At 47.5% G+C, this 25,949-nt stretch overlaps 1 protein-coding gene across 1 annotated transcript in view; it reads left to right on the plus strand.

Annotated features, from left to right (window-relative positions):
* Nucleotides 1-9,400: 9,400 nt before the first annotated feature.
* The window catches only part of LOC134944945 (sterol 26-hydroxylase, mitochondrial-like), a 63,292-nt gene continuing 46,743 nt past the window's right edge, over nt 9,401-25,949 (plus strand). The window contains exon 1 of the mRNA XM_063933892.1: nt 9,401-9,594. Coding sequence (XP_063789962.1) covers nt 9,417-9,594 — 178 coding nt within the window. The 5' untranslated portion in view covers nt 9,401-9,416. The remainder of the gene's footprint in view (nt 9,595-25,949) is intronic.

Here is a 25,949-nt window from a genome sequence, read left to right on the forward strand (position 1 = left end):
GCAGATCGATACCTCAACCCTGGCACACCAAATGCACTAGATATCTGCAAAAATGCTCACGTACCGCTGAACATCAGTAGAGGAAATCGCGCAGTAAGGCCGACTTCCTCCACTACAAATTTATGCTCTCATCCTACTTTGCTGCACTTACTCTCTCAAAACAGTCTTACTTCAAAAACCTCATCTCCTCCCAATCCTCAAACCCCAGGCGCCTCTTTGCCACTGTCAACTCGCTCCTCTGCCCACCCCCGCCTCAACTCCCCTCTTCGCTTTCTGCTCTTGGCTTTGCCACCTACTTCACATCCAAAATTGACTCCATTCGTCAGGACATAACATTAGTGATGAGCACCGGAAATTTTTCGGGTTTTGTGTTTTGGTTTTGGGTTCGGTTCCGCGGCCGTGTTTTGGGTTCGAACGCGTTTTGGCAAAACCTCACCGAATTTTTTTTGTCGGATTCGGGTGTGTTTTGGATTCGGGTGTTTTTTTCAAAAAACCCTAAAAAACAGCTTAAATCATAGAATTTGGGGGTCATTTTGATCCCAAAGTATTATTAACCTCAATAACCATAATTTCCACTCATTTTCAATCTATTCTGAACACCTCACACCTCACAATATTATTTTTAGTCCTAAAATTTGCACCGAGGTCGCTGGATGACTAAGCTCAGCGACCCAAGTGGCCGACACAAACACCTGGCCCATCTAGGAGTGGCACTGCAGTGTCACGCAGGATGGCCCTTCAAAAAACTACTCCCCAAACAGCACATGACGCAAAGAAGAAAAAAAAGATGCGCAATGAGGTAGCTGTGTGACTAAGATAAGCGACCCTAGTGGCCGACACAAACACCTGGCCCATCTAGGAGTGGCACTGCAGTGTCACGCAGGATGGCCCTTCCAAAAAACACCCCCCAAACAGCACATGACGCAAAGAAAAAAAGAGGCGCAATGAGGTAGCTGTGTGACTAAGATAAGCGACCCAAGTGGCCGACACAAACACCTGGCCCATCTAGGAGTGGCACTGCAGTGTCACGCAGGATGGCCCTTCCAAAAAACACACCCCAAACAGCACATGACGCAAAGAAAAAAAGAGGCGCAATGAGGTAGCTGTGTGACTAAGATAAGCGACGCAAGTGGCCGACACAAACACCTGGCCCATCTAGGAGTGGCACTGCAGTGTCACGCAGGATGTCCCTTCCAAAAACTACTCCCCAAACAGCACATGACGCAAAGAAAAATGAAAGAAAAAAGAGGTGCAAGATGGAATTGTCCTTGGGCCCTCCCACCCACCCTTATGTTGTATAAACAGGACATGCACACTTTAACCAACCCATCATTTCAGTGACAGGGTCTGCCACACGACTGTGACTGAAATGACGGGTTGGTTTGGACCCCCACCAAAAAAGAAGCAATTAATCTCTCCTTGCACAAACTGGCTCTACAGAGGCAAGATGTCCACCTCATCATCATCCTCCGATATATCACCATGTACATCCCCCTCCTCACAGATTATCAATTCGTCCCCACTGGAATCCACCATCTCAGCTCCCTGTGTACTTTGTGGAGGCAATTGCTGCTGGTGAATGTCTCCACGGAGGAATTGATTATAATTCATTTTAATGAACATCATCTTCTCCACATTTTCTGGATGTAACCTCGTACGCCGATTGCTGACAAGGTGAGCGGCGGCACTAAACACTCTTTCGGAGTACACACTTGTGGGAGGGCAACTTAGGTAGAATAAAGCCAGTTTGTGCAAGGGCCTCCAAATTGCCTCTTTTTCCTGCCAGTATAAGTACGGACTGTCTGACGTGCCTACTTGGATGCGGTCACTCATATAATCCTCCACCATTCTTTCAATGGGGAGAGAATCATATGCAGTGACAGTAGACGACATGTCCGTAATCGTTGTCAGGTCCTTCAGTCCGGACCAGATGTCAGCATCAGCAGTCGCTCCAGACTGCCCTGCATCACCGCCAGCGGGTGGGCTCGGAATTCTGAGCCTTTTCCTCGCACCCCCAGTTGCGGGAGAATGTGAAGGAGGAGCTGTTGACAGGTCGCGTTCCGCTTGACTTGACAATTTTGTCACCAGCAGTTCTTTGAACCCCAGCAGACTTGTGTCTGCCGGAAAGAGAGATCCAAGGTAGGTTTTAAATCTAGGATCGAGCACGGTGGCCAAAATGTAGTGCTCTGATTTCAACAGATTGACCACCCGTGAATCCTTGTTAAGCGAATTAAGGGCTCCATCCACAAGTCCCACATGCCTAGCGGAATCGCTCTGTGTTAGCTCCTCCTTCAATGTCTCCAGCTTCTTCTGCAAAAGCCTGATGAGGGGAATGACCTGACTCAGGCTGGCAGTGTCTGAACTGACTTCACGTGTGGCAAGTTCAAAAGGTTGCAGAACCTTGCACAACGTTGAAATCATTCTCCAATGCGCTTGAGACAGGTGCATTCCACCTCCTATATCGTGCTCAGTTGTATAGGCTTGAATGGCCTTTTGCTGCTCCTCCAACCTCTGAAGCATATAGAGGGTTGAATTCCACCTCGTTACCACTTCTTGCTTCAGATGATGGCAGGGCAGGTTCAGGCGTTTTTGGTGGTGCTCCAGTCTTCTGTACGTGGTGCCTGTACGCCGAAAGTGTCCCACAATTCTTCTGGCCACCGACAGCATCTCTTGCACGCCCCTCTCGTTTTTTAAATAATTCTGCACCACCAAATTCAAGGTATGTGCAAAACATGGGACGTGCTGGAATTTGCCCAGATTTAATGCACACACAATATTGCTGGCGTTGTCCGATGCCACAAATCCACAGGAGAGTCCAATTGGGGTAAGCCATTCCGCGATGATCTTCCTCAGTTGCCGTAAGAGGTTTTCAGCTGTGTGCGTATTCTGGAAAGCGGAGATACAAAGCGTAGCCTGCCTAGGAAAGAGTTGGCGTTTGCGAGATGCTGCTACTGGTGCCGCCGCTGCAGTTCTTGCGGCGGGAGTCCATACATCTACCCAGTGGGCTGTCACAGTCATACAGTCCTGAGCCTGCCCTGCTCCACTTGTCCACATGTCCGTAGTTAAGTGGACATTGGGTACAACTGCATTTTTTTAGGACACTGGTGAGTCTTTTTCTGAGGTCTGTGTACATTTTCGGTATCGCCTGCCTAGAGAAATGGAACCTAGATGGTATTTGGTACCGGGGACACAGTACCTCCAACAAGTCTCTAGTTGGCTCTGCAGTAATGATGGATACCGGAACCACGTTTCTCACCGCCCAGGATGCCAAGGCCTCAGTTATCCGCTTTGCAGCAGGATGACTGCTGTGATATTTCATCTTCCTCGCAAAGGACTGTTGGACAGTCAATTGCTTGGTGGAAGTAGTAAAAGTGGTCTTACGACTTCCCCTCTGGGATGACCATCGACTGACTCCCAGCAGCAACAACAGCAGCGCCAGCAGCAGTAGGCGTTACACGCAAGGATGCATCGGAGGAATCCCAGGCAGGAGAGGACTCGTCAGAATTGCCAGTGACATGGCCTGCAGGACTATTGGCATTCCTGGGGAAGGAGGAAATTGACACTGAGGGAGTTGGTGGGGTGGTTTGCGTGAGCTTGGTTACAAGAGGAAGGGATTTACTGGTCAGTGGACTGCTTCCGCTGTCGCCCAAAGTTTTTGAACTCGTCACTGACTTATGATGAATGCGCTGCAGGTGACGTATAAGGGAGGATGTTCCGAGGTGGTTAACGTCCTTACCCCTACTTATTACAGCTTGACAAAGGCAACACACGGCTTGACAAATGTTGTCCGCATTTCTGTTGAAATACTTCCACACCGAAGAGCTGATTTTTTTGGTATTTTCACCAGGCATGTCAATGGCCCTATTCCTCCCACGGACAACAGGTGTCTCCCCGGGTGCCTGACTTAAACAAACCACCTCACCATCAGAATCCTCCTGGTCAATTTCCTCCCCAGCGCCAGCAACACCCATATCCTCCTCATCCTGGTGTACTTCAACACTGACATCTTCAATCTGACTATCAGGAACTGGACTGCGGGTGCTCCTTCCAGCACTTGCAGGGGGCGTGCAAATGGTGGAAGGCGCATGCTCTTCACGTCCAGTGTTGGGAAGGTCAGGCATCGCAAACAACACAATTGGACTCTCCTTGTGGATTTGTGATTTCGAAGAACGCACAGTTCTTTGCTGTGCTTTTGCCAGCTTGAGTCTTTTCATTTTTCTAGCGAGAGGCTGAGTGCTTCCATCCGCATGTGAAGCTGAACCACTAGCCATGAACATAGGCCAGGGCCTCAGCTGTTCCTTGCCACTCCGTGTGGTAAATGGCATATTGGCAAGTTTACGCTTCTCCTCCGACAATTTTATTTTAGATTTTTGAGTCCTTTTTTTACTGATACTTGGTGTTTTGGATTTTACATGCTCTGTACTATGACATTGGGCATCGGCCTTTGCAGACGACGTTGATGGCATTTCATCGTCTCGGCCATGACTAGTGGCAGCAGCTTCAGCACGAGGTGGAAGTCGATCTTGATCTTTCCCTATTTTTGGAACCTCAACATTTTTGTTCTCCATATTTTAATAGGCACAACTAAAAGGCACCTCAGGTAAACAATGGAGATGGATGGATACTAGTATACTTATGGATGGACGAGCGACTGCCGACACAGAGGTAGCTACTGCCGTGGACTACCGTACTGCGTCTGCTGCTAATATAGACTGGATGATAATGATATAAAAAAAATATATATATCACTACTGCAGCCGGACAGGTATATATTATATAATGACGGACCTGCTGGACACTGTCAGCACTGCAGACTCCTAAAGTAAGCTACTAGTATCAAGAAGATAGAAAAAAAAAAACACCACAGGTAGGTGGTATACAATTATGGATGGACGAGCGACTGCCGACACAGAGGTAGCTACAGCCGTGGACTACCGTACTGCGTCTGCTGCTAATATAGACTGGATGATAATGATATAAAAAATATATATATATCACTACTGCAGCCGGACAGGTATATATTATATAATGACGGACCTGCTGGACACTGTCAGCACTGCAGACTCCTAAAGTAAGCTACTAGTATCAAGAAGATAGAAAAAAAAAACACAACAGGTAGGTGGTATACAATTATGGATGGACGAGCGACTGCCGACACAGAGGTAGCTACAGCCGTGGACTACCGTACTGCGTCTGCTGCTAATATAGACTGGATGATAATGATATAAAATATATATATATCACTACTGCAGCCGGACAGGTATATATTATATAATGACGGACCTGCTGGACACTGTCAGCACTGTAGACTCCTAAAGTAAGCTACTAGTATCAAGAAGATAGAAATAAAAAAAAACACCACAGGTAGGTGGTATACAATTATGGATGGACGAGCGACTGCCGACACAGAGGTAGCTACAGCCGTGGACTACCGTACTGCGTCTGCTGCTAATATAGACTGGATGATAATGATATAAAAAATATATATATATCACTACTGCAGCCGGACAGGTATATATTATATAATGACGGACCTGCTGGACACTGTCAGCACTGCAGACTCCTAAAGTAAGCTACTAGTATCAAGAAGATATAAAAAAAAAAAAACACAACAGGTAGGTGGTATACAATTATGGATGGACGAGCGACTGCCGACACAGAGGTAGCTACAGCCGTGGACTACCGTACTGCGTCTGCTGCTAATATAGACTGGATGATAATGATATAAAAAATATATATATATATCACTACTGCAGCCGGACAGGTATATATTATATAATGACGGACCTGCTGGACACTGTCAGCACTGCAGACTCCTAAAGTAAGCTACTAGTATCAAGAAGATAGAAGAAGAAAAAAACACCACAGGTAGGTGGTATACAATTATGGATGGACGAGCGACTGCCGACACAGAGGTAGCTACAGCCGTGGACTACCATACTGCGTCTGCTGCTAATATAGACTGGATGATAATGATATAAAATATATATATATATATATATCACTACTGCAGGACAGGTATATATTATATAATGACGGACCTGCTGGACACTGTCAGCAGAATGCGTTTATAGAATAAAAACACCACACGACGAGTGTTTAACTTTTTCAGGCAGACAATCACAATATACTGGTGGTCAGTGGTCACTGGTCAGTCACACTGGCAGTGGCACTCTGGCAGCAAAAGTGTGCACTGTTAATGTACTCCTGCTATAACTGCTCCCCAGTCTCCCCCACAATTAAGCTGTGTGAGCAGTGAGCACTCAGCACAGTCAGATATACATAGATGATGCAGCACACTGAGGCTGAGCACAGATATGGTATACTGTGTCACTGTGTATCGTTTTTTTTCAGGCAGAGAACGGATTATATTAAATAATAATAAAACTGCACTGGTGGTCACTGGTCAGTCACTAGTAAACTCTGCACTCTCTGAGTACTCCTAAGCTCCAGTAAATCAAGTGTCTCACTCTCACTCTCTATCTATTTCTATTCTAAACGGAGAGGACGCCAGCCACGTCCTCTCCCTATCAATCTCAATGCACGTGTGAAAATGGCGGCGACGCGCGGCTCCTTATATAGAATCCGAGCCTCGCGAGAATCCGACAGCGGGATGATGACGTTCGGGCGCGCTCGGGTTAGCCGAGCAAGGCGGGAAGATCCGAGTCTGCCTCGGACCCGTGTAAAAAGCGTGAAGTTCGGGGGGTTCGGTTTCCGAGAAACCGAACCCGCTCATCACTACATAACATCCCACCAGAACCTGAGCAACCTCCCTCCTCCATTTCTCAACCCCCCTTCTCCTTCCCTCCTACCAACTCTGACATCTTTCTGTATCTGGAGAGGAAGTCATGGTCCTCATCCGGTCCTCACCCCCCCCCCCCCACCTCTCCACTTGACCCTATTCCCTCCTGCCTTCTCCGCTTCCTCTCTTCTTCTGCCTGTTCCCATCTTGCCCATCTACTCAATCTCTCACTCTCATCAGGCACTGTCCCTTCTGCATTCAAGCATGCACTTGTCTATTCTTAAAAAAACCTACCCTTGATCCAACCAATCTCTCCAACTACTGACCCATCTCTCTTCTCCCTTTTGCCTCCAAACTCCTTGAGCGTATTGTCTACAACTGCCTCACTGTCTTTCTTTCTTTCTTCCCACTCACTGCTTGACCTTTTCCAGTCTGGTTTCCATCCTCAGCACTCCACTGAAACTGCCCTCACAAAAGTCTGCAATGACCTCCTTGCTGCGAAATCCAGGGGCCACTCTCTGCTTATTCTCCTTGACCTCTCTGCTGCTTTTGACACTGTAGACCACCCTCTCCTCCTGCAAATCCTTTGATCCCTTGATTTGCATGACACCTCTCTCTCCAGGCTGTCCTCCTACCTTTCTGACCGTTCCTTCTCTGTCTCCTCTTATGACTCCACCTCCTCCCCACTTCCTCTACCAGTAGGTGTCCCCCAAGGTTCTGTTCTTGGGCCTCTCATTTTCTCCAATTCAAGCTTCTCACACTCACCTACAAAGCCCTCACCCACTCTTCTCCCTCTTAAATCTCTGACCTTATCTCTTTACATTCCTACCCATCCTCTTCGCTCTGCTAATGCACGCCGGCTCTCCTGCCAACTAATTACCTCCTCCCACTCCTACCTACAAGATTTTGCATGTGCTGCTCCCTATCTTTGGAATGCTCTACCTCTCCCCATACGACTCTCCACCTCTCTACAAAACTTCAAATGGGCTCTCAAGACCCACTTCTTCACCAAACCCAGTCAACTCTCCTCCTATCTTGTCTATGCTCACTGTCTACCCCGTCTGTGTCACTCTGGTCTGTTAGCCCCTCACCTTTTAGATTGTAAGCTCGCAAGAGCAGGGACTTCTTTCCTCATGTGCCTTTCCTTTTCTTACTTACACTATCTTATACTCCATACTTCCTTTGATGGCACCTAACCCTGGGTTTTCTATACCTGTCCTATTTTGTCCTGTACTGTAAGTGCAGTTTTCTTGTTTGCTCATTTTATTATGTACTGTGTAATGGGTGCTACGGATCCCTTGTGGCGACATATAAATAAAGGATAATAATAATAATAATAATTATAATAATAATAATGGTTGTCCTTCTAGAAGGTTCTCCTCTCTCAATAGAGGAATGCTGTAGCTCTGAAAGAGTGACTATCGGGTTCTTGGTCACCTCCCTGACTAGGGCCCTTCTCCCTCAATCGCTCAGTTTAGACGGCCGGCCAGCTCTAGGAAGAGTCCTGGTGGTTCCAAACTTCTTCCATTTATGAATGATGGAGGCCACTGTGCTCATTGGGACCTTCAAGGCAGCAGATATTTTTCTGTACCCTTCCCCAGATTTGTGCCTCAAGACAATATTGTCTTGGAGGTCTACAGACAATTCCTATGACTTCATGCCTGGTTTGTGCTCAGACATGCACTGTCATGTGTGGGACCTTATATAGACAGGTGTGTGCCTTTCCAAATCATGTCCAATCAACTAAATTTACCACAGGTGGACTCCAATTAAGCTGTAGGAACATCTCATGGATGATCAGTGGAAACAGGATGCACCTGAGCTACATTTTGAGCTTCATGACAAAGGCTATGAATGCTTATGTACATGTGATTTCTTAGTTTTTTTATTTGTAATAAATTTGCAAAAATCACAAAAAAAACCTTTTTCATATTGTCACTATGGGGTATTGTGTGTAGAATTTTGATGGAAAAAATGAATTTATTCCATTTTGGAATAAGGCTGTAACATAACAAAATGTGGAAAAAGTGAAGGGCTGTGAATACTTTCCGGATACACTGTAGTTCCCATAGCTGTTACACAGAGGCATGTGCCACTTTTGAGCCCTAGCTCTCCTTGTGCCAGTTCTGTTAAGTGATGCTCTGTCTTGGGGGTATCGCACAGTAATGTGAACTCAGATGCCGGCATTTCACTTTACTGCAGGGGGGTCACAGCAGAAACATAGGTTCAGATGACTGGCTGCCCTCACTGGATCACAGACCACCGTTTCTGGGTTCAGGTAAATGTGTGCAGACCAGGGAGTGTCATAGGGGAGGGGTGTCGGCCTCAGCGAGTGGGTAGTCAGTGGCGGCAGCACAGTTCATGAAAAATACCCTGAGAACTGCATTGAGAGGATTCACAGGGACAGAGCTTTCTAGCAAGTTCTGACCCTGCATGCGATATTTGAGGTGAATTTATCACATTGCATCTGACATTCTGATTGTGATAAATATGCCCCAAAGAGCAGAGCTTTTTTTTAGCCTTGTTCACCTCATGGCACAATGAACAAGATGCTACGTACAATACTGTGTAAAATCATATGAACTGTATAAAAATCAATTCATAAACTTTGCAGTAGCAGACATACAGTAACTTGGCAATATGTCTCCTTAGGTCGGGAGAGCGCTGGCAAGCCATGAGGTCCGTGCTCAATCAGCGGATGATGAAGCCAAAAGAGGCTTTTCAGTACAGTGCAGTTGTTAATGAAGTTGTGACTGATTTTGTGGATATGCTGGATGATATGAGGAAAAAAACACCATCTGGAGTCATGGTGAATGATGTATCAAACGCCCTGTATAGATTCTCTTTTGAAGGTAAGTTGGTTAACCAAATGGTTTCCTAAAGAGAAATATCAATATATAAATAAACACAGCATTCACCACCTTCCCTTTTAAAAGAATATTTGGAAAGACACTTCAGGGTCTTTAGGAGTCGGGACATGTACTAAGCAGTGATAAAAGTGGAGAAGTGAGCCAGTGGAGAAGTTGCCCATGGCAAACAATCAGCATTGACGTAACATTAATCATTTGCATACTATAAAAGTATACAGACCAGCTGATTGGTTGCCAAGGGCAACTTCTCCACTGGCTCACTTTTCCACTTTTATTACAGCTTAGTACATGTCTCCCTTGTTGTACTAAGCCTTGGGGAGTGATAAAGTGTGCAGAGACAAAGTGACAGCCAATCAGCTCCTAACTGTCATGTTACAGGCTGGGTTTGAAAAATAACAGGAGCTGATTGGCTGGTAGTTTATCTCAGTTCACGGCTTAGTAAATAGACCCTATCTGTCTCCAAGGCTTAGTACACAGGGATAGATGTATTATAGTGGCACGGACATGGCGCTATAGCACTTCCTGCTTCACCTCAGACGAAGCAAGAAGGAACATTGATAAGATGTATTAACATCTTGTCTGCCTAAGCTGGGAGTGAAAACTCCCCCCTCCAGTGACCCCTGCTAGAGAGCACAGCACTATCACTCTGGGCACTATATGTGTAAGCGGCACTACTACTGTGGCCATTATGTGTGTAAGTGGCACTACTAATGTGGGCATTATGTGTGTAAGCGGCACAATTACTGTGGGCATTATAATTTATTTGTAAGCGGCACAACTACTGTGGACATTATATGTGTAATGGGAACAACTACTGTGGGCATTATGTGTGTAAGGGGCACAACTACTGTGGGCATTATGTGTGAAAGCAACACAACTACTGTGGGCATTATGTATGTGTTATGAGCCACGGCTGTGGCTCATTTCCATTTTTGCATTTTGGTTATGTATTTTATGTTATACTTCTGTTCATGTTACCCGTGGGTGTCATGGGGTGCTCGGAGCTCACCCTTAAGGAGGGGATACTGTTATGAACCACAGGTAGTGGTTCATTCCTATTTTATGTTTATAAAGTTGTCTTGCATGCCAAGATTTCCTGTTGCTCTGTTTTAGAATACTCTTGTCTGCTGGCTCTGGTGAGTCTGTGTAATTGCAGCTTGTTCTCATGTGTTCAGCCTCACCTGGCTGCTAATTGCATCTTGTCAGTTTGGAGTCATGCAACAGGGCAGCTGCATGAGATTATTAATTAGGCCTCTCTGTTATATGCTGGCTGACTGCAATTCACAGACGCTGGTGATATTTCTGGGTATCCGGTCTGCTTGAGTTCTGAGCTTGGTTCCTGCTAGTTCCTGAGCTTCCTGTGTCGATTCCTGAGTCAGTCCCTGTGTCGATTCCTATGTCTGATCCCGTGTCCTGCCGTGAGGCGTTCCTGTCCTAAGGTCCAGTGCCTTTGCCTGGTCAAGTTTCTGGCTTCTTGGTGTCCACCGGTCTTTCTTCTGGGATTCTGCCTGTCCTCCAGTTCTAAGAGTCTGTGTCAGCAGCATTGGGAGTTCCTGTCCGTTTGCCAGTATTCGTACCGGTTCCGTGAGTAGCGGCTCTGCCGCGCCCGTCGGCCTAGGCCGCTGTATTCCATTATTATTTCTGTCACTGGTGTTTTGCAGAGGGTTCTGCTTATGCTGTCACCGCCGGTACACAAAAGTATTGTGTGGGCGTGTGGTCAGCATTTCCTTTGTTGTTCTTTTCCTTTGGCGGCAAGCTGCACATACATTTAGCTTTAGGCTAGTTAGTAGCCCCTGGCTTTGGTTGTTTCAGTAAGAGGGCCCCTTGTTATCACCCTGTCTCGGTACACTCTTTGTCTCTCATTAAGACCTGAGGGGGCATCGAAGTTGGGCAGACGTAATCCGCCCTTCAAACGCGGCTGCCATGGGCTCAAGCAACCATAGTCTCGCAAGAGTGTACTGACAGCACGGGCGAGACAACGGAGATAGGGCGCCAGGGGCTATTCCCTTTCCATTCCCCTTTCCCAGCATTACGTTCCAGTGCTCCGGTCCTTGCAATAAGATCTCCTCAGACCAGAGTGCTGGAATCATAACATTATCACTAGAGATGAGCGGGTTCGGTTTCTCTGAATCCGAACCCGCACGAACTTCATGTTTTTTTTCACGGGTCCGAGCGACTCGGATCTTCCCGCCTTGCTCGGTTAACCCGAGCGCGCCTGAACGTCATCATGACGCTGTCGGATTCTCGCGAGACTCGGATTCTATATAAGGAGCCGCGCGTCGCCGCCATTTTCACACGTGCATTGAGATTGATAGGGAGAGGACGTGGCTGGCGTCCTCTCCATTTAGATTAGGAGAGAGAGAGAGAGATTGACCTGAGGCTGATACTGTAGAAGAGAGTGCAGAGTTTAGTGACTGACCACAGTGACCACCAGCAGTGCAGTTGTTTTATTTAATATATCCGTTCTCTGCCTGAAAAAAACGGTACACACAGTGACTCAGTCACATACCATATCTGTGTGCACTGCTCAGCCCAGTGTGCTGCATGCCTGCATCATCTATGTATATATTATATATCTGACTGTGCTCAGCTCACACAGCTTATAATTGTGGGGGAGACTGGGGAGCACTGCAGTGCCAGTTATAGGTTATAGCAGGAGCCAGGAGTACAAGACAGTCACATACCATATCTGTGTGCACTGCTCAGCCCAGTGTGCTGCATCATCTATGTATATATTATATATCTGACTGTGCTCAGCTCACACAGCTTATAATTGTGGGGGAGACTGGGGAGCACTGCAGTGCCAGTTATAGGTTATAGCAGGAGCCAGGAGTACATATTATATTAAAATTAAACAGTGCACACTTTTGCTGCAGGAGTGCCACTGCCAGTGTGACTGACCAGTGACCTGACCACACTGACCACCAGTATAGTTAGTAGTATACTATATTGTGATTGCTTGAAAAAGTTAAACACTCGTCGTGTGACTTCACTTGTGTGGTGTTTTTTTTTTTATTCTATAAAAAACTCATTCTGCTGACAGACAGTGTCCAGCAGGTCCGTCATTATATAATATATATACCTGTCCGGCTGCAGTAGTGATATATATATATTTTTTATATCATTATTTATCATCCAGTCGCAGCAGACACAGTACGGTAGTTCACGGCTGTAGCTACCTCTGTGTCGGCACTCGGCAGTCCATCCATAATTGTATACCACCTACCCGTGGTTTTTTTTTCTTTCTTCTTTATACATACATACTACTACATCTCTTTATCAACCAGTCTATATTAGCAGCAGACACAGTACAGTACGGTAGTTCACGGCTGTGGCTACCTCTGTGTCGGCACTCGGCAGTCCGTCCATAATTGTATACCACCTAACCGTGGTTTTTTTTTCTTTCTTCTTTATACATACATACTACGACATCTCTTTATCAACCAGTCTATTTTAGCAGCAGACACAGTACGGTAGTTCACGGCTGTAGCTACCTCTGTGTCGGCACTCGGCAGTCCGTCCATAATTGTATACTAGTATCCATCCATCTCCATTGTTTACCTGAGGTGCCTTTTAGTTGTGCCTATTAAAATATGGAGAACAAAAATGTTGAGGTTCCAAAATTAGGGAAAGATCAAGATCCACTTCCACCTCGTGCTGAAGCTGCTGCCACTAGTCATGGCCGAGACGATGAAATGCCAGCAACGTCGTCTGCCAAGGCCGATGCCCAATGTCATAGTACAGAGCATGTAAAATCCAAAACACCAAATATCAGTAAAAAAAGGACTCCAAAACCTAAAATAAAATTGTCGGAGGAGAAGCGTAAACTTGCCAATATGCCATTTACCACACGGAGTGGCAAGGAACGGCTGAGGCCCTGGCCTATGTTCATGGCTAGTGGTTCAGCTTCACATGAGGATGGAGGCACTCAGCCTCTCGCTAGAAAAATGAAAAGACTCAAGCTGGCAAAAGCAGTAGCACCGCAAAGAACTGTGCGTTCTTCGAAATCCCAAATCCACAAGGAGAGTCCAATTGTGTCGGTTGCGATGCCTGACCTTCCCAACACTGGACGTGAAGAGCATGCGCCTTCCACCATTTGCACGCCCCCTGCAAGTGCTGGAAGGAGCACCCGCAGTCCAGTTCCTGATAGTCAGATTGAAGATGTCAGTGTTGAAGTACACCAGGATGAGGAGGATATGGGTGTTGCTGGCGCTGGGGAGGAAATTGACCAGGAGGATTCTGATGGTGAGGTGGTTTGTTTAAGTCAGGCACCCGGGGAGACACCTGTTGTCCGTGGGAGGAATATGGCCGTTGACATGCCTGGTGAAAATACCAAAAAAATCAGCTCTTCGGTGTGGAACTATTTCAACAGAAATGCGGACAACAGGTGTCAAGCCGTGTGTTCCCTTTGTCAAGCTGTAATAAGTAGGGGTAAGGACGTTAACCACCTCGGAACATCCTCCCTTATACGTCACCTGCAGCGCATTCATAATAAGTCAGTGACAAGTTCAAAAACTTTGGGTGACAGCGGAAGCAGTCCACTGACCAGTAAATCCCTTCCTCTTGTAACCAAGCTCACGCAAACCACCCCACCAACTCCCTCAGTGTCAATTTCCTCCTTCCCCAGGAATGCCAATAGTCCTGCAGGCAATGTCACTGGCAATTCTGACGAGTCCTCTCCTGCCTGGGATTCCTCCGATGCATCCTTGCGTGTAACGCCTACTGCTGCTGGCGCTGCTGTTGTTGCTGCTGGGAGTCGATGGTCATCCCAGAGGGGAAGTCGTAAGACCACTTTTACTACTTCCACCAAGCAATTGACTGTCCAACAGTCCTTTGCGAGGAAGATGAAATATCACAGCAGTCATCCTACTGCAAAGCGGATAACTGAGGCCTTGGCATCCTGGGTGGTGAGAACCGTGGTTCCGGTATCCATCATTACTGCAGAGCCAACTAGAGACTTGTTGGAGGTACTGTGTCCCCGGTACCAAATACCATCTAGGTTCCATTTCTCTAGGCAGGCGATACCGAAAATTTACACAGACCTCAGAAAAAGAGTCACCAGTGTCCTAAAAAATGCAGCTGTACCCAATGTCCACTTAACCACGGACATGTGGACAAGTGGAGCAGGGCAGGGTCAGGACTATATGACTGTGACAGCCCACTGGGTAGATGTATGGACTCCCGCCACAAGAACAGCAGCGGCGGCACCAGTAGCAGCATCTCGCAAACGCCAACTCTTTCCTAGGCAGGCTACGCTTTGTATCACCGGTTTCCAGAATACGCACACAGCTGAAAACCTCTTACGGCAACTGAGGAAGATCATCGCGGAATGGCTTACCCCAATTGGACTCTCCTGTGGATTTGTGGCATCGGACAACGCCAGCAATATTGTGTGTGCATTAAATATGGGCAAATTCCAGCACGTCCCATGTTTTGCACATACCTTGAATTTGGTGGTGCAGAATTATTTAAAAAACGACAGGGGCGTGCAAGAGATGCTGTCGGTGGCCAGAAAAATTGCGGGACACTTTCGGCGTACAGGCACCACGTACAGAAGACTGGAGCACCACCAAAAACTACTGAACCTGCCCTGCCATCATCTGAAGCAAGAAGTGGTAACGAGGTGGAATTCAACCCTCTATATGCTTCAGAGGTTGGAGGAGCAGCAAAAGGCCATTCAAGCCTATACAATTGAGCACGATATAGGAGGTGGAATGCACCTGTCTCAAGCGCAGTGGAGAATGATTTCAACGTTGTGCAAGGTTCTGATGCCCTTTGAACTTGCCACACGTGAAGTCAGTTCAGACACTGCCAGCCTGAGTCAGGTCATTCCCCTCATCAGGCTTTTGCAGAAGAAGCTGGAGACATTGAAGGAGGAGCTAACACGGAGCGATTCCGCTAGGCATGTGGGACTTGTGGATGGAGCCCTTAATTCGCTTAACAAGGATTCACGGGTGGTCAATCTGTTGAAATCAGAGCACTACATTTTGGCCACCGTGCTCGATCCTAGATTTAAAGCCTACCTTGGATCTCTCTTTCCGGCAGACCCAAGTCTGCTGGGGTTGAAAGACCTGCTGGTGAGAAAATTGTCAAGTCAAGCGGAACGCGACCTGTCAACATCTCCTCCTTCACATTCTCCCGCAACTGGGGGTGCGAGGAAAAGGCTCAGAATTCCGAGCCCACCCGCTGGCGGTGATGCAGGGCAGTCTGGAGCGACTGCTGATGCTGACATCTGGTCCGGACTGAAGGACCTGACAACGATTACGGACATGTCGTCTACTGTCACTGCATATGATTCTCTCACCATTGAAAGAATGGTGGAGGATTATATGAGTGACCGCATCCAAGTAGGCACGTCACACAGTCCATACTTATACTGGCAGGAAAAAGAGGCAATTTGGAGGCCCTTGCACAAACTGGCTTTATTCTACCTAAGTTGCCCTCCCACAAGTGTGTACTCCGAAAGAGTGTTTAGTGCCGCCGCTCACCTTGTCAGCAATCGGCGTACGAGGTTACATCCAGAAAATGTGGAGAAGATGATGTTCATTAAAATGAATTATAATCAATTCCTCCGCGGAGACATTGACCAGCAGCAATTGCCTCCACAAAGTACACAGGGAGCTGAGATGGTGGATTCCAGTGGGGACGAATTGATAATCTGTGAGGAGGGGGATGTACACGGTGATATATCGGAGGGTGATGATGAGGTGGACATCTTGCCTCTGTAGAGCCAGTTTGTGCAAGGAGAGATTAATTGCTTCTTTTTTGGGGGGGGTCCAAACCAACCCGTCATATCAGTCACAGTCGTGTGGCAGACCCTGTCACTGAAATGATGGGTTGGTTAAAGTGTGCATGTCCTGTTTATACAACATAAGGGTGGGTGGGAGGGCCCAAGGACAATTCCATCTTGCATCTCTTTTTTCTTTTATTTTTCTTTGCGTCATGTGCTGTTTGGGGAGGGTTTTTTGGAAGGGACATCCTGCGTGACACTGCAGTGCCACTCCTAAATGGGCCCGGTGTTTGTGTCGGCCACTAGGGTCGCTAATCTTACTCACACAGTCAGCTACCTCATTGCGCCTCTTTTTTTCTTTGCGTCATGTGCTGATTGGGGAGGGTTTTTTGGAAGGGACATCCTGCGTGACACTGCAGTGCCACTCCTAAATGGGCCCGGTGTTTGTGTCGGCCACTAGGGTCGTTTATCTTACTCACACAGTCAGCTACCTCATTGCGCCTCTTTTTTTCTTTGCGTCATGTGCTGATTGGGGAGGGTTTTTTGGAAGGGACATCCTGCGTGACACTGCAGTGCCACTCCTAGATGGGCCAGGTGTTTGTGTCGGCCACTAGTGTCGCTTAGCTTAGTCATCCAGCGACCTTGGTGCAAATTTTAGGACTAAAAATAATATTGTGAGGTGTGAGGTATTCAGAATAGACTGAAAATGAGTGGAAATTATGGTTTTTGAGGTTAATAATAATATGGGATCAAAATGACCCCCAAATTCTATGATTTAAGCTGTTTTTTAGTGTTTTTTTAAAAAAACACCCGAATCCAAAACACACCCGAATCCGACAAAAAAAATTCGGTGAGGTTTTGCCAAAACGCGGTCGAACCCAAAACACGGCCGCGGAACCGAACCCAAAACCAAAACACAAAACCCGAAAAATTTCAGGCGCTCATCTCTAATTATCACCAGCCATACCACAAAAAATAAATAAAACTTTTTTTTTTTTGGCCCAGTCCAGTGTCTAGTCTAGAATCCAGTCCTGTCTAGAATTCAGTGTGCAGAATCCAATCCGGTGTTTAGAATCCAGTCTTGTCTAGAATTCAGTGTGCAGAATCCAATCCGGTGTTTAGAATCCAGTCCTGTCTAGAATTCAGTGTGCAGAATCCAGTCCGGTGTTAGAATCCAGTCCGGTGTTAGAATCCAGTCCGGTGTTTAGAATCCAGTCCGGTGTTTAAAAAAAAAAAAAAAGTCTTGTTTTGTTTAGCAAAAATTTAGTCCTGCCTTGTCTAGTCCTGCCTTGTCTAGTCCTGCCTTGCTTAGTCCTGCCTTGTCTAGTCCTGCCTTGTCTAGTCCTGCCTTGTCTAGTCTTGCCTTGTCTTGTCTTGTCTAGTTTTAAATCCTCCTATGTCTACTATGCAAGCCCTACAGGCATCTCTCGCAGCCCTGAACTCTGTTTTCAGTGCTTTGAGACCAGAGCGACTAGAAGTTTTGCAGCAATCCCTAAAGCAACTGCAAAACCTTCTGACTAAAATCTTGCTCATCTTGCCAGAAGTCGTTGAGAGTACATCTATCTCTAAAGAGACTCTTGTTCACAGTATGGTGACAAGAGAATCCTCTGGTTTAATTGAAGAGAAAAGGTTTAAAAGTTTTCTGCGGCCCAGGCTCTCAGAAGAGGAGCGTCTGCGTCGCAGAAACTTAAACTTATGCCTATATTGTGGGGGTTTAGGCCACTATCTGCAGACCTGTGAGTTGTGCAAGCCAAAGTGTGGTGACGAGTCTTGCCCTCTGGCCAAGTTGAGTCAGGATACAAGACCTACTCCTGTCTCTACTGTGGCAGAGGTACTTGTCACACAACCCACACTAAAAAGCTCTCTGTCCTATAATTGGGGTCCTTGGGCAAGGGAGCCCCATTATAGATTTAGGAATCAAAAGAGAATGTTTCTCTCCTCTCTTGAGGTTCCTGTTGAAGCAGAGTTGCAAGCCCCTGGAGTGGTGCCCGTTGCCCAGGGTCCTGGAGTGGTGCCCATTGCCCAGGGTCCTGGAGTGGTGCCCATTGCCCAGGGTCCTGGAGTGGTGCCCGTTGCCCAGGTTCCTGGAGTGGTGCCCATTGCCCAGGTTCCTGGAGTGGTGCCCGTTGCCCAGGTTCCTGGAGTGGTGCCCGTTGCCCAGGGTCCTGGAGAGGTGCCCGATGCTCAGGATCTTGGTGCGGTACCCGATGCCCAGAGTGCTGGAGCGGTACCCGATGCCCAGAGTGCTGGAGCGGTACCCGATGCCCAGAGTGCTGGAGCGGTACCCGATGCCCAGAGTGCTGGAGTGGTACCCGATGCTCTAGCTTATAGAGGGACATCAAATATTTTAGCTCAGGTTTCCATACCAGAAGGGGTCTCAGAAGCTGTTACTCCAGGTAGGGACTTGAAGAGCGCAACCCCAGAAAGGGTATCTGAAACCATAGTTCTAGAAGGGAACTCGAGAAGCAAAACCCCAGAAGGGATCTTTGAAGTAATATCCCCAAGTGGGGTCTCGAGAGACGCAACCTCTAAGAAGGGTCTAGAGGTCGCTTCCCCAGGAAAGAACTTAAGAGGCGTAGCATTAGTGGAGGTGCTGAAGGTTATAGCTTCAGCAAAAGTCCCGGAAGTCATAGTCCCGGGAGAAGTTTCAATAATTATCGACTCAGAGAGGGAGGCCGATGGCTCGGTCCCAGTGGGGGAGGCCGACGGCTCGGTCCCAGTAAAAGAATCCGAGGTGCTGACCCCAGCGGGGTTCCCGGAGGCCACTGCCCCAGCGGGGTTCCCGGAAGTCACTGCCCCGGGTGGGGTTCAGAAAGTCACTGCCCCGGGTGGGGTTCAGAAAGTCACTGCCCCGGGTGGGGTTCAGAAAGTCACTGCCCCCGGTGGGGTTCAGAAAGTCACTGCCCCGGGTGGGGTTCAGAGAGTCTCAGCCTCGAGTAAGGTCAATAGTGACCAGGTCCTAGCAAAGCACTCCAGTCAGTCAGATGGGAAGGAAACAGATCCTGACTCTGATATCTCAACATCCATAATCTTTGATGGGGACTTAGCCCAATTTCTGGCACTTTACAAACACTATTACATTATTATGTTGTCTAGACCATTTCTGGGCATCACTTCAGAGGACCTTGTGCTTTATCTGATTTATTCTTTTAGAGGAGAGCCTTTTGAGTGGGCGACCAGCCTAATGAAAGCTGAAGATCCCATTCTTCAGGATCCCCCAGCATTCAGTGATGCAATTATTAAAAGATATGGTTCCAAAGAAATTGGTTCAGGTTCCTCTAAGTCACCCGTCTTGTCTGCTGAGAGTCCACCAAATACTGTAAACTCGGCACAAGAGTCCCAGCCCGTTGTTTTGACTGCAGGATGTGCTTTTCTGACTTCTTCTTCTTCTAATAATAGTACTTTGCCAGAAAGTTCAGCTCCCAAGGGTAAGAAACCTGTCTCTGATTTGAACGCAGCCTTGCTGGGTGGTACCATCAGTTCAGACAATGTTTGGGGAATTACCTTGGTCAGACCTAAAGAGCTTTGTAAAAAGAAGAAGAAGAAAAAGAAATAATTTTTGACTCTTGCCTTGATATTAAAAAAAAAAAAAAAAAAGATTTTTTTTCCCTTATCTTGTGTCCAGTGGCCACCGTCAGGGGGAGGGCACTGTTACAAGCTGTGGTTGCAGCTTGTTTCTGTTTTCATGTCTGTTAGACCAGTGTGTCAGGTTTTTTTTTTTTGTGTATCCCTTGTTTTGGATAGTCTGTATTTTGGGGTCCTTTGACCCCTCTTCAAGGGGGGGGGTAATGTTATGAGCCACGGCTGTGGCTCATTTCCATTTTTGCATTTTGGTTATGTATTTTATGTTATACTTCTGTTCATGTTCCCCGTGGGTGTCATGGGGTGCTCGGAGCTCACCCTTAAGGAGGGGATACTGTTATGAACCACAGGTAGTGGTTCATTCCTATTTTATGTTTATAAAGTTGTCTTGCATGCCAAGATTTCCTGTTGCTCTGTTTTAGAATACTCTTGTCTGCTGCCGCTGGTGAGTCTGTGTAATTGCAGCTTGTTCCCATGTGTTCAGCCTCACCTGGCTGCTAATTGCATCTTGTCAGTTTGGAGTCATGCAACAGGGCAGCTGCATGAGATTATTAATTAGGCCTCTCTGTTATATGCTGGCTGACTGCAATTCACAGACGCTGGTGATATTTCTGGGTATCCGGTCTGCTTGAGTTCTGAGCTTGGTTCCTGCTAGTTCCTGAGCTTCCTGTGTCGATTCCTGAGTCAGTCCCTGTGTCGATTCCTATGTCTGATCCCGTGTCCTGCCGTGAGGCGTTCCTGTCCTGAGGTCCAGTGCCTTTGCCTGTGCCTGGTCAAGTTTCTGGCTTCTTGGTGTCCACCGGTCTTTCATTTGGGATTCTGCCTGTCCTCCAGTTCTAAGAATCTGTGTCAGCAGCATTGGGAGTTCCTGTCCGTTTGCCAGTATTCGTACCGGTTCCGTGAGTAGCGGCTCTGCCGCGCCCGTCGTCCTAGGCCGCTGTATTCCATTATTATTTCTGTCACTGGTGTTTTGCAGAGGGTTCTGCTTATGCTGTCACCGCCGGTACACAAAAGTATTGTGTGGGCGTGTGGTCAGCATTTCCTTTGTTGTTCTTTCCCTTTGGCGGCAAGCTGCACATACATTTAGTTTTAGGCTAGTTAGTAGCCCCTGGCTTTGGTTGTTTCAGTAAGAGGGCCCCTTGTTATCACCCTGTCTCGGTACACTCTTTGTCTCTCATTAAGACCTGAGGGGGCATCGAAGTTGGGCAGACGTAATCCGCCCTTCAAACGCGGCTGCCATGGGCTCAAGCAACCATAGTCTCGCAAGAGTGTACTGACAGCACGGGCGAGACAACGGAGATAGGGCGCCAGGGGCTATTCCCTTTCCATTCCCCTTTCCCAGCATTACGTTCCAGTGCTCCGGTCCTTGCAATAAGATCTCCTCAGACCAGAGTGCTGGAATCATAACAGTATGTAAGCAGCACTACTACAGTGGACATTATGTGTGTGAGGGGCACAACTACTGTGGGCATTATTTGTGTAAGGAGCACTACTACTGTGGGCATTATGTGTGTAAGGGGCACAACTACTGTAGGCATTATGTGTTTAAGCAGCACTACTAATGTGGGCATTATGTGTGTAAGCAGCACTACTACGGTGGGCATTATGTGTAGAAGGGGCACAACTACTGTGGGCATTATGTGTGTAAGCAGCACTACTATTATGGGCATTATGTGTGTAAGGGACACAACTACTGTGGGCATTATGTGTGTAAGCAGCACTACTACAGTGGACATTATGTGTGTGACTGTGTGAGGGGCACAACTACTGTGGGTATTATGTGTGTAGGTCGCACTATGGGCATTATATGTGTAAGGTGCACTACTACTGAGGGCATTATTTGTGTAAGTGGCACTATTACTAGGGGCATTATAATTTATGTGTAAGCGGCACAACTACTGTTGGCATTATATGTGTAACTGGCACAATTACTGTGGGCATTATGTTTGCAAGGAGAACTATGTGCATTTTATGTGTAAGCGGCACAACTACTGTGGGCATTATGTGTGTAAGTGGCACAACCACTGTGGGCATTATGTGTGTAAGTGACACAACGACTGTGGTCATTATATGTGTAAGCGGCACTACTACTGTGGGCATCCTGTGTGAAGGCGGCACTACTAATGTCGGCATTATTTGTGTAAGGAGCACTACTACTTGTTAGGGGTGCCACCAGGATGGTACTAGGTGGCGCTGATGCTCTTGCCCAGCAGTCCTTTAGCCTCCTGCAGCCAAAGACTTCGCCTATAGCAGCCGCCTTTACTAGGAAGTTTAGGTCCGCCCAGTACTCAGATGCCCCCAGGCTTTTATGATAGACAAGGCTGCTGTGGGAGGCTGGGCAAGGCAAATACGGAACTGGAGTCAGACTGGGACACCAAAGGAAGGACCAGACACACAGGACAAACAATAACTTCAGCACACTGCCGTGTGCAACTGGCACGGGATCACTGCGGCAGCTGGTACTCACTAGCACCACAGTACTGGAGATGGTAAACAAAGCACTGGGTACTGAACTGTAATGGCCGAGGTGATAGTGGTGCAGTCCCTGGAAGCATCTAAATATAATACAGGCAGACAGAAATACAGGACCAGATAGCACGCAATATAGGAACTCACAAATGGACTTGCTGGACTGGACTGCGGAGCAGTGCTGACACAGGCAAACAGAAATATAGGACCAGACCGTGGAGCAGCGCCGGCTACAGACGTACAAGCAGGCAGGGCTGGAATACTGAAGTGACCGCTAATAGTGACACCAATTGTACATGTATAACATTGGGGGAATAGATGCTACGAGTGACACAGAAAGACATACTGCGGTACCAGACTGACAAGACATGGGTAATAATAACACAGGATACAAACAAAAGCTCTAGTTGAGCAAATACAGACTGAAGTACTCCATGTGTGTAAGGGGCACAACTACTGTGGGTATTATGTGTGTAAGAAGCACTACTACTGTGGGCATTATGTGTGTAGGGGGCACAACTACTGTGGGCATTTTGTGTGTAAGCAGCACTACTACAGTAGACATTATGTGTGTAAGGGGCACAATTATTTGTGTAAGGGGCACAACTACTGCTGGCATTATGTGTGTAAGCAGCACTACTACTGTGCACATTATGTGTGTAAGCAGCACTACTATGGTGGACATTATGTGTGTAACGGGCACAACTACTGTGGGCATTATGTGTGTAAGCAGCACTGCTACGGTGGGCATTATGTGTGTAAAGGGCACAACTACTGTAGTCATTATGTGTGCAAGCAGCACTACTACTGTGGGCATTATGTGTGTAAGGGGTACAACTACTGTGGGCATTATGTGTGTAACCAGCACTACTACTGTAGGCATTGTGTGTGAGGGGCACAACTACTGTGGACATTATGTGTGTAAGCAGCACTACTACGGTGGGCACTATGTGTGTAAGGGGCACAACTACTTTTGGCATGTGTGTAAGCAGCACTACGTCTGTGGGCGTTATGTGTGTAAGCGGCACAACTACTGTGGGCATTATGTGTGTAAGCAGCACTACTACAGTAGACATTATGTGTGTGAGGGGCACAATTAGTTGTGTAAGGAGCACTACTACTGTGGGTATTATGTGTATAAGCAGCACTACTACTGTGGGCATTATTGTGTCTGTAAGGGGCACAACTACTGTGGGCATTATATGTGCAAGCAGCACTACTACGGTGGGCACTATGTGTGTAATGGGCACAACTACTGTGGGCATTATGTGTTTAAGCAGCACTACTACTGTGGGTATTATGTGTGTAAAGGGCACAACTACTGTGGGCATTAAATTGTAAGCAGTACTACTACGGTGAACATTATGTGTGTGAGAGGCACAACTACTGTAGGCATTTTTTGTGTCAGTGGCACTTCCACGGTGGACATTATGTGTGTAAGGGGCACTGCTACCGTGGGAAATATGTATAAGGGTAACTACTGTGTGGCGTAATGTGTATAAGGGGTACTACTGTGTAGTGTAATGTGAATAAGGGACTTGGTATACATTTACTGACTGCGATTGGTGATTGTTTGAGGAAGGGGGCCCCCATGAGGTCTAAGTTCCCACAATGTGCGCTGGGACAGGAAGTGGGATCTGCTGCTGCTGAAATGTGGTCTCCGTGCCTGCCCTGAACTAGTATGCTCTGCTGTGCAAGTGTGCGTCAACACCGGCATAGTGGGACAGGGGGCGGGGTCACGATGATGAAAATCGCGTCTTCGGCACCCCCACTGCGGGGGATACTTAAGTGTTTCCCCAGGGGGTGTGGGACCTCGGCTGCCAGCTGGGAGACTTTCTAACTCTTCTGGGTGTCCGGGAGCACCACCCGATTTTCGGGAGCCTCTCGGCCATTTAGGGAGCCTCCCGGCCATTTCGGGAGAGTAGGAAAGTATGAGTTACATGTGTTATATACATTTTTCACCATTGGGTGGTACATAAGGGCCCTTACAATCTTTGGCCTTGGGGTCTACAATACATATAGGTATGCTCCTGGACCTATATGTATAGGATACAAACAAAAGCTCTATTGTAATGTGGTAGAAAATAAACTGGAGAAGACTTCCGGTGGGCAGCCCCTGCAACAGGCTGCATTTTAGGTGAGCTCTCTGCTCCTCGCACGCTGGGCGCCTATTACACACTGCTGGCGCCGGGAGCTGTACCCCCATACTGTCACCTGGGGTACTGGAGATAGTGGTGGACAAGTGGACGCTGGTCCCGGCTCTCCACTGCCCTGTTACTGCCAGATCTGGCAGATCTGGTTAGATCTGCCGGATCTGGTTACCGCCGACTGGTTTTAGTCGGCGCTCCCACCCGCGGCCGCCATCTTGGATCGGCTGGGCTCTTTTCCCCCTCTGTCTTCCCCTGCTCCTGGGACTCTGTGAGGCGGCCAGTGTGAGTACTGAGGGCTGTAAACGGCACTGTGGACCTGCAGCTACTGCCCTGCTGTGTGTCACCTCCTGTCTCCCACATCTCAGACCCGCTGGAAGGCTGAGTTTGTCACCCCTGGAGACTACACTCACCAACTTCCTGAAGTCATCAGTCCTGTGGGGCCTCCCAGGTACTTCTCAGCTGCTTCTCCTCTACCTGGCCTGATCTCTTTGCCCTCTGCTAAACACACTGCACACGAGGTGGATTTTATTTTTATTTTTTTCTTGTTTGTTTGCTGGCTTTGACTTTGGCTCCCCCTGCTGGTCAGACACCTGCAGTGTCTGCTTTTTTATTTGTATTTTTATTTTATTTTTTATTTTTTCATCTTTTATATAGTGATTATTTTTTTGGTACCACGTCACCTGTTTTGTCATGGATAAATATATGGCCAAGCAACAGAAGGGTGGTAAAGGTAACCAGGCTACTAAAAATCGTGAAACCAGAGCTTCCACTCCGATCTCCCAAGAGATAACATCCTTGCAGGAGTCTCGGATTCGACCAAATATGCATCTGCCTCTGTCGCTAAAGCACAAGAAATTTCTGATATTATCTCCCCGCTGCTTGACAAAAAATTGGCAAGTTTGAAGGAGGCGATTGACTCTACCATGGTGCAAATAAAAGTACATGAGACACGTCTGGATGAGGCAGAACAACGGATCTCAGATCTTGAGGATGATTTGTCCGCTGCAAAAGCACTGATTGATACACATGAAACGTCCCTCACAGCAGTACACGACAAGTTAGAGGACCTTGAAAACCGAAATCGTTGGAATAACTTACGTCTGATTGGTCTGCCTGAGTCGGTCTGCCAAAGGGATCTCATGGATATGGTCTCAACCTGGCTGCTGCAGGAACTTCATTGCGCACCTGCTTCCGGCTCCTTCCTGATTGAAAGAGTTCATCGCGTTGGACCTGGCCGTCGGACTGACCAGCGCAGACCTCGGCCTGTTATATTCCGGTTCCTTAATTACACGGATAAAGTTTGTGTCATGGAGGCATACCGCAAAGCTCAAGATCTGTCCTATCAAGGGAATCGTTTGATGTTGTTTCAGGACTTCTCTTATCAGGTGGCGATGAAACGCCGTGAA

This window comes from Pseudophryne corroboree, chromosome 7 (assembly GCF_028390025.1).
Source record: "Pseudophryne corroboree isolate aPseCor3 chromosome 7, aPseCor3.hap2, whole genome shotgun sequence".
NCBI lineage: Eukaryota > Metazoa > Chordata > Amphibia > Anura > Myobatrachidae > Pseudophryne > Pseudophryne corroboree.